Source organism: Populus alba, chromosome 11 (genome assembly GCF_005239225.2).
Source record: "Populus alba chromosome 11, ASM523922v2, whole genome shotgun sequence".
Lineage (NCBI taxonomy): Eukaryota > Viridiplantae > Streptophyta > Magnoliopsida > Malpighiales > Salicaceae > Populus > Populus alba.
Window position 1 is genome coordinate 21,893,900 of NC_133294.1, and position 8,042 is coordinate 21,901,941.

Below are 8,042 nucleotides of genomic sequence, written 5' to 3' on the forward strand. Positions count from 1 at the left end.
TTGTCATTAGCACCAAACAAATGAAGAAAGATACAAGGATGTCCAGAAGGGGAAGCATAGGATGACAGACTTTAGGTGTGCAAAACAAAACAGAGAAGGAAACAAAGTAAGACCAAACTTCAACAATCAATCTCTTTTTCACTTTCCATTTTTTTTTCAGACCAAAATGTGAAGAAATCAAGATCCAAGAATAAATCCGAAGACAACACAACAAGAAAACACAGACAGCATCAAACACCACTGTAAGGAATTAAAAAGCTTGCTTCTTTATTATTGTTCCGTCTAAAGTTTTAATTTTTATTCGACATTGTTGGTGTCTCAGTGGTTATTTTTTACGGGTTGTTTTTCGTTTTCTCCGTAGTTATTTTGAGGTGGGTTCTGTGTCTTTTAGTTTAGCCTTGAGTCTTTGTATTTTTGTAGCTCTAAAAATGGTTTCTTTGCTGTGTTTTTCTCATGTTTTGTAGCTGATTTTGAGGTTTGTTAGAGAGCAAAATCATGGTTGTTGGAGATAATGCTAGTGTTGATTTGGGGAATATTAGCGTGGACTCAAATGTTTCATCATCATCATCATCATCAAATGATCAGGATCATCACAATCACAACAACAATGCTCTGATTCAGCCTCTGTACATGAAGGTTTCCCAGGTGGGCCATCATCAGGCTCATCACCATGATCATCATCACCAGCAGAGATCAGATGGTGGGGAGAGTTACAAGAGGGAGATTAGAGAGTTGCAGGAGTTATTCTCTAAGTTAAACCCCATGGCTGCTGAGTTTGTGCCTCCTTCACATTCCAACAACAACAATTTTGGTAGAGTTAATGGGCTTAATGGATTCAATGGAGTTAACGGGGGATTTTATGGCAACAATCATATCAGCAGCAGCAGCAGCACCACCAACAACAACCTCAACTTGGCTGTGAATGGAAATGGCTTCGACAGAAGTGGACAAGTTAATGGAAATGCTGCTAGAAGGGTAAAAAATTTAATGCCTTTTTTTTAAATCAACTAAGTATATTTTATTACAAATTTCAGAAACAGAAAAAAGGAGTAAATTTTGAATGTTTTTGGTATAGTATTTTTGTGGTTTTAGAGAATTGACAAGAGTTAATTGAACTAGGCCAAGTGGTATGCGAGTCTAAGTTTTGAAAATGATGGAACTTTGAGATTCAAGAGCCTGTTCTATGTTGGTTTTTATTTGTTTAGATGAGTTTTTTTTTTTGGGCTTGGATTGGATATTTTGAGCATGAAATACAGAGATGGAATCTTGTGCTTCGTGGTGTTGGGATATTTGAAGTGAAAAAAAGCAAATACAACTGGGTTTATTATTTTGTTTGCTTAGATTGACTGAAGGTTATTGCTCACATGTGTCTAAAATGGTCAAATTAAAAATACAACTTTGATGAGCATTTTTATTTGATTTTAATGAGTTTTTATTATCCTTTCAGGTTAGTGAACTTTAATGGGCTTTAATTTAATGCCTATGAATTCTAGGATTTGTTGATAGTATGTTTGCTCGTTTCAGAAGAAAAATTATGGTCAGGTGAAACGTAGAATCAGTAGCAGGACATGTATGGCTCAACAGGAGGAGATAGTTCGCAGGACCGTGTATGTCTCTGACATTGATCAACAGGTATATGCTTCTGTGTGATTGTTCTTCTTTTGATTTCTATGGCGGTTTCTGACTGCATCATCTGTTTGTGCTAACTAATTATTTGGCTTCTTTTATGGAATTAGGTCACTGAAGAGCAACTAGCAGCTCTATTTATTAATTGTGGACAGGTAATGCTAATCTAGTTTCTTATCTAGACAGCTTTTATAGAATTGTACTTTTGAACAAGTTCCTGTCTCATCTGCAGGTTGTTGACTGTCGTATCTGTGGTGATCCCAAATCTGTACTTCGTTTTGCCTTTATTGAGTTCACTGATGAGGGTAATGTTAATTTTATGAGCTATATTGATTCGAGGCCTACCTTAAAATTCCATCATGTGTGTGTGTGTGTGTGATGGTTATATGCTTAATTACTCTGTGGTGGTGGTTGGATATACAGAAGGTGCTCAGGCTGCCTTGAGTCTGTCTGGGACAATGCTTGGATACTACCCTGTGAAAGTGCTGCCCTCCAAAACAGCTATTGCACCGGTTAATCCAACCTTTTTGCCCAGGGTGAGGATGCTTTGCTTTATGGCCATTGAATCATGTCAAGTTTCTTACAATAGGCTTTTATGTGTTAGTTTGATTCTATTTATCTTGCTGATCAATTGGTACTTTGGATTTTAGAATGATGATGAGCGTGAAATGTGCGCAAGAACTATCTACTGTACAAATATTGATAGGAACGTGAGTATTTGGATTATTCATCATAAAACATTACTCTTTTTTTTTTTTCCATGAGAAATATTGTAATTGATGTTCTTTTCATAGTCTAATATGCTTAACATTCCGCAGCTTACTCAAGCAAATATTAAACTCTTTTTTGAATCACTTTGTGGAGAGGTTTGTTATTACAACTTGTGAACTTGAAAGTTCTTTTTTTCTGGATGTTACAACATTATTAGCGGGTTATTTTATGGTCCGGCTTGTATGATGCAGGTGTATCGCCTGAGGCTGCTAGGAGATCATCATCATCCTACTCGAATTGCTTTTGTGGAGTTTGTTATGGTAATTGCTTCATCCTCTAATGCTGAACTTTCACTCTCTTTCAATATCAAACAAATATAGGTGAAGCTTAGGGAATCATTTGGCAAGGTAATAAGGATTCTAGGGGACAAGGTTGGTTTGAGGAGGGACTCTATGCTCTTGCACATCCTGAAAGGGACACAGGACTAATTATGAGTGATGTAGTGGTGTCAAGTGTTGACTTTTTGAGACAGTTGGTTTAGGATTCCCTTTAGTAATTTCCCTTGGAACAAACCTTTTTGAAGTGCCAGAGAGCTAACAAATGACGACTTAAGGCTGTTCCTTTGACTTTTTCACCCATCTAGCACACAATGGTATATAAATGATCCCATTGTATTGGTCACAAAAATCAATTTTGTACATAAAACTACATAATTGTACTAATTATTATCAAGTACTTTTTATAACTTAACCCCTAATAGATCATCACTTTTAAGTGACACTAATGCTTTATGGTAACAAGCTCCTTGGTTGACTTATTGGCTGTGTGCAGTCCATGTATCTAGTAGATACTACTATCTACCCTCTGCTTGTATAGGCATTGTTGCAATCTGAACTTGTTGGTGCTTAGCTTATCTACTTTTATTCTCTTTACTCTTCAAATGAAAAGAACTTCCTTTATGGGATGTGGACTCAATATAAACCCTTCCACTATCACTCAACTCGATCAGGTTTTATGTTAGTCTGTATGCAAGCCTTCAGTAACCAACATTTTCTGACTGTTTCTTATCGCATAAGAGAATACTTCTGCTGTGTGTAATTATCAAACTCTTGTTATTGCATTGGCTGTCATAAATGCATGTTGTTACATCTCTCACCACTGTCTTAGAAATGTTTCCAAATTACTGCACTTGCATACAAAGATGTTACTAGTTAACATGGTATTTACTCTGAAACTCATGGATGTGTGGGGTCATCAGTAATAGTAGCAGTAAGCATAGTTGGGACCCCTTTAAGGCCCATAAAAGCAACTGTTGATGCCCTGATTTGCCATGGCGTGTGCTAGTATTTGCAGAAATACATGTTTAAATTGCATTATCATCTGATAAGCTGGGAAGATTTCGTCTAAGCTATCAACAATTATCACAGATGATACTTTTAGTGACTGAAGTGATAGTGGTGCTTCCTGTAGTTTTAAGATGGTTCCATGATTTTTTTGCAAGTACTTTTACATGTGCACGTGCATTTTTCTGTTATAACATGGTTATCTTTTTTGCACTGTTTTTGTTATTGTCTGTCTTTCTATGCTTTACTGGCTAAGATATTATCCAGTATCAGAATGAATTCATGTTTTATTAGTGATATGTTGACTCATTTTGTGCTCCTGTAAATTCGCTATGCAGGCTGAAAGTGCAATAGCTGCTCTCAACTGTAGTGGTGTGGTTCTGGGTTCATTGCCGATAAGGTAAGATTGCAAGCCGTACCTCTTCCCTAAGAATTCTCAATTTTTATGACTGAGAAGAACTAATAAATGCTTTGGCTAACCTTTGATGTTCTCTATTTTCAGGGTGAGTCCATCAAAGACACCTGTGCGACCACGTGGTCCTCGCATAACCATGCTTTGAAGTGTTAGATGCTCAAATTGACTTTAAAGTCAGCTTTTATATATTTAGATACGTACAACACACCAATGTAAAGATGTTCCCCTTGTTTTATATACCTTCATGCCACCATCCTTTCCTCATTCGCATTAAATCTCTATTATCATAGGAGTTATCTTTTGGTTATTGTAGCAATATATAGAGTTGAATGGAACTTTGAGGCTCTACTCTAATATGGATTGGACTTGCCCTGAAGTTTGAACCTCGCCGAGCAGTTTCTGACTTTATCTAGGTGATATTTTAGATGGCTCTTTTCAGTTGATTGGGCTGTGCTCAAATGTTTCGGTTCTTTTTTCCGAATTATTCCTGTCTCATGTCCACTCTAATAGCTGTATATGTTCATATTGAACCTTATTTCTGAGGTAATAGAAGTTGCCATGTTAATCCAACAATCATTTCAGAGGGTGGCAAGATCAGATAATTATGAAAACTGCAGTTTTTCTGCCCAATCATGAAAACAACTCTAATGGTGTTATTGACAGAAATTAATAAATGAAATTCGATTTTCTTACATGACAAATGTTAAATAAACAACTTGCTCCCCTTTATTTGTCTTAAAGTTCTTGCCTGTCAGACCTCAAACGTGCAGAAGACATCTCAGTGCCTTCCCATCACCGAGCAGCTGGAACGCTTCATTTATCTTCTCAAACGGAAGTTCATGCGTGATGAACCCATCTAGATTCACAACCTGGAAACAAAATCAAGGATGCTTGTAACGAAACTCGATGATTTTGATCTCGACAAAGTTCTATGTACGAGCTTGCTAATGAACATATTGCAAACACATGTAGAAGAGAAATTTGATGCGTTAAACTGACCCCGTTCATGCAGGCTTTGGCAAGTTCAGGAAGTTGGCTCTTTCCCTTGAAGTCTCCAAAGGTTGTCCCAGAGATGCTCCGACCATCAAACAACTCCATTGGATGGAGAGGCAACATTTTAGGAGTGGGATAAATCCCGACGACCACCGTCTTTCCCCAGCCCTGTCACATGCAAAATCCACACATGTCAACATTATTGACAAGCTTTGAGGGCCGAGTGATGCGCAATCTGGTTCTCGAGTAATTTTAACAATAACCCACCCACACAAAAAAGAGGGTGAAACTAGAGCAATGAAATGCTAATAGTGACTTACATCATGAGTGGACAAGAAGGCTTCTCGGAGAACCTCCAAATTCCCTGCACACTCAATGCTGTAATCCACACCTCCACTAGTCATTTCCCTGATTCTCTGCAACACCATTTGCTAGCATGGTTAATACTTAACAGTCACATGCTCAGCAATCCAAGATAGAGAAAACTCCATGTATATTTTAGTTGCCAACCTGGTGCACTGGCTTTGAACTATCTTTTGGGTTTACAAAGTGAGTCATTCCCATTTCCTTGCCTGCAACCATATCGAAAGACATTGCCATAAAACTCGAAGGTTCTGGTGGGAATTGGAAATATGAAGAATCAATAAATGAAAAGGATACCTTTATCGAACTTTTCTGGGTTAATATCAACACCTATTATTTTGGATGCTCCTCTGGCTCGTGCTCCTTCGGAAGCCTGTGATCAAAAGAATTTAGGCTAAGCTTCATGTTCTTATGAATTGGACTGATAATGTATATATAATGTTCCGTTTGATTTGTGAATAAATAGAATGAATGGGAGATTGTATTTTTGTGCCCACAGTAAAACTTTCTTGAAAATATATTAAAAATTTCAAATAAAATTAAAATGTAAATTGTTTTGAAAAGTGGCAAAAATATGAAGTAAAATATGGCAAAAAATTTGCCACATTCACGGGCCCTGTTCATTTGTCTCATGCGAGACTAGAAAAGCAGATGAAAAGGATGTTACTTACTGCAAGTCCCAAGGCCCCCATACCAAAAATAGCCACACTTGATCCAGCTTGTACATTGGCAGCATTCCATGCGGCTCCCACTCCTAATCAGGTTAAACATCAAACTCACATGTCCAAGATTAGAAAAACACGCATTCAGAGTGAGTCTCCAGAGATTTTTGCTGTCTACATGATAATGGGAGGGACTAGGGAGCTAGGCGCCTAGGCCTTCAAGAACAAGAAGAGATCAAAGAATTTTAGGTATCTTACCAGTAGAGACGCAACAACTCAACAAGCTCATCTTCTTGAGGTGAGCATTAGGATCAATCTTGACAGCACAGGCAGAATCAAGCACAGAATACTCGGTGAAAGTCGATGTGTTGAGAAAATGGAATATGGGCTCTCCATTCATGGTAGAAAACCTACACTTTCCATCATTTTCCATCACACTCTTGAACGGGTTGACGCGGTAAGTCTGGCAGAGATTGGTAGTGTTGTTTGTGCAGTAGGGGCAGTGGCCGCATTCTCCATTGAAGATCGGAATCACATGGTCGCCTGCTTTAAGGTCCGTGACACCTTCACCTACACTCTCAACCAGCCTGCAAAACGTATCCAAGTCTCCTTAAAATGGTAATGAAATATAGAAAACACGACATTGAGTGATCAAATAATAGTACTAGGAACATGTCTTACCCAACAGCTTCGTGTCCTAGAATTCGAGGATATGCTCGCTGAGCTTCATTCTTTAGAACAACGACAACGTCAGTAACTTTATTGTGATCAGCACAAGAACTTGAACTGCATCAAAGTAGATTAAGGTTAAAGTTGGTTAGTGTTATGTTACCTCGCCTTTCCAAGCGCTTAGATCAGTGTGGCAGATTGAAGTGTAGAGGATTTTGATTCGGACCTCCATCTTCCTCGGGGGATCAACTCGGATTGTTTCCATAAGAAAAGGTTGTTTCGGACCCCGAACAACGGCAGCTTGAGACCATAAAAACCAAGGAAAAATACGAATCAATAACGCAAGTTTCAATCAGGGATCGCTCAACATAGGATGCTAATCGAAGCTGCTATTCTTACCATTGCAAGTGATGACTTTCCCTGACGTCGCATTCGGATCGAACACCTTACTTCTCGTGACATTATCATGCAAGCCCCGTGACGCCGATCCTAGTAACTTAACGAAGGCTTGAGATGAGTTTGAGTTGCGTCCAGGCAGGGTTTGTGTCAATATTCTTCTTGCTTGCAAGAGCATTGCCATGTTTTGATAATTCTTGGTGTGTTTGATACTACAGCATGGATGTGTTTACATGCATATATTTATAGTAGTTAGTTAGCTAGCTAAAAAGAGATGTAAACTTGGTGTAATCTGAAAAAAGCCAACGAGCACGCTAGAATTAACATGAACAACCATGGATTGCTGTATATTGAGAAAAGTCTGAAGCGATTAATTCAACCAAAATTAGCATGTCTAATCAGTACTCTGGCTAATTTTTGCTATTATTTGGAGGCTACAAGATGAGAATAAATTATTGTTCTAATGAGGGGAAATAATTTTACTTTTTTTGCGTGGTCTAAATCAAGGATGTGGATAAGTGTTCAACTTGCATTATACAGGCAGATTATTTATTTTGAATCTTTGGTAAAGACAGAATTCTGGGGGCTGAGGACTTTATGTTAGGGAGCATGGTCAGGCTAGTTGGCTGAGGATTATCCGACTGATATATATATATATATATATAGAGAGAGAGAGAGAGAGAGAGAGAGAGAGAGAGAGAGAGAGAGAGAGAGAGAGAGAGAGAGAGAGAGAGAGAGAGAGAGCTCATGGCATGTTTTATTCTGAATTATAATTCAAAATTAGATATTCCATCACTTTTATTAATTCAATTCAATGATGTTCGGACACCATGAAAATAAAACGACTCGTGAGCTGATCAGAGT

General features: G+C 38.1%; 2 protein-coding genes across 3 annotated transcripts; one reads left to right on the forward strand and one right to left on the reverse strand.

The window, feature by feature from the left end:
* Positions 1-48: 48 nt before the first annotated feature.
* On the forward strand, positions 49-4,668 carry LOC118040863 (polyadenylate-binding protein-interacting protein 12). The gene is made up of 11 exons (XM_035047908.2): positions 49-242; positions 465-975; positions 1,525-1,632; positions 1,737-1,781; positions 1,859-1,931; positions 2,050-2,162; positions 2,277-2,336; positions 2,445-2,492; positions 2,589-2,657; positions 4,019-4,080; positions 4,183-4,668. The coding sequence occupies exons 2-11, from the start codon at positions 496-498 to the stop codon at positions 4,238-4,240; spliced, it is 1,116 nt and encodes a 371-aa protein (XP_034903799.1). The 5' UTR covers positions 49-242; positions 465-495; the 3' UTR covers positions 4,241-4,668.
* A 62-nt stretch (positions 4,669-4,730) lies between these two features.
* Positions 4,731-7,554, reverse strand: LOC118040861 (alcohol dehydrogenase-like 3). 2 transcript variants are annotated; one of them, XM_035047907.2, is made up of 10 exons: positions 7,182-7,547; positions 6,946-7,082; positions 6,795-6,844; positions 6,372-6,700; positions 6,123-6,205; positions 5,749-5,824; positions 5,599-5,660; positions 5,409-5,504; positions 5,095-5,256; positions 4,731-4,964 (listed from the first exon to the last, which is right to left on the reverse strand). In XM_035047907.2, the coding sequence occupies exons 1-10, from the start codon at positions 7,360-7,362 to the stop codon at positions 4,854-4,856; spliced, it is 1,287 nt and encodes a 428-aa protein (XP_034903798.1). In that variant the 5' UTR covers positions 7,363-7,547; the 3' UTR covers positions 4,731-4,853. The 2 variants fall into 2 exon arrangements, with proteins under 2 accessions (XP_034903798.1, XP_073268880.1); XM_073412779.1 differs by having other exon boundaries at positions 4,731-5,256; positions 7,182-7,554.
* Positions 7,555-8,042: the final 488 nt, after the last annotated feature.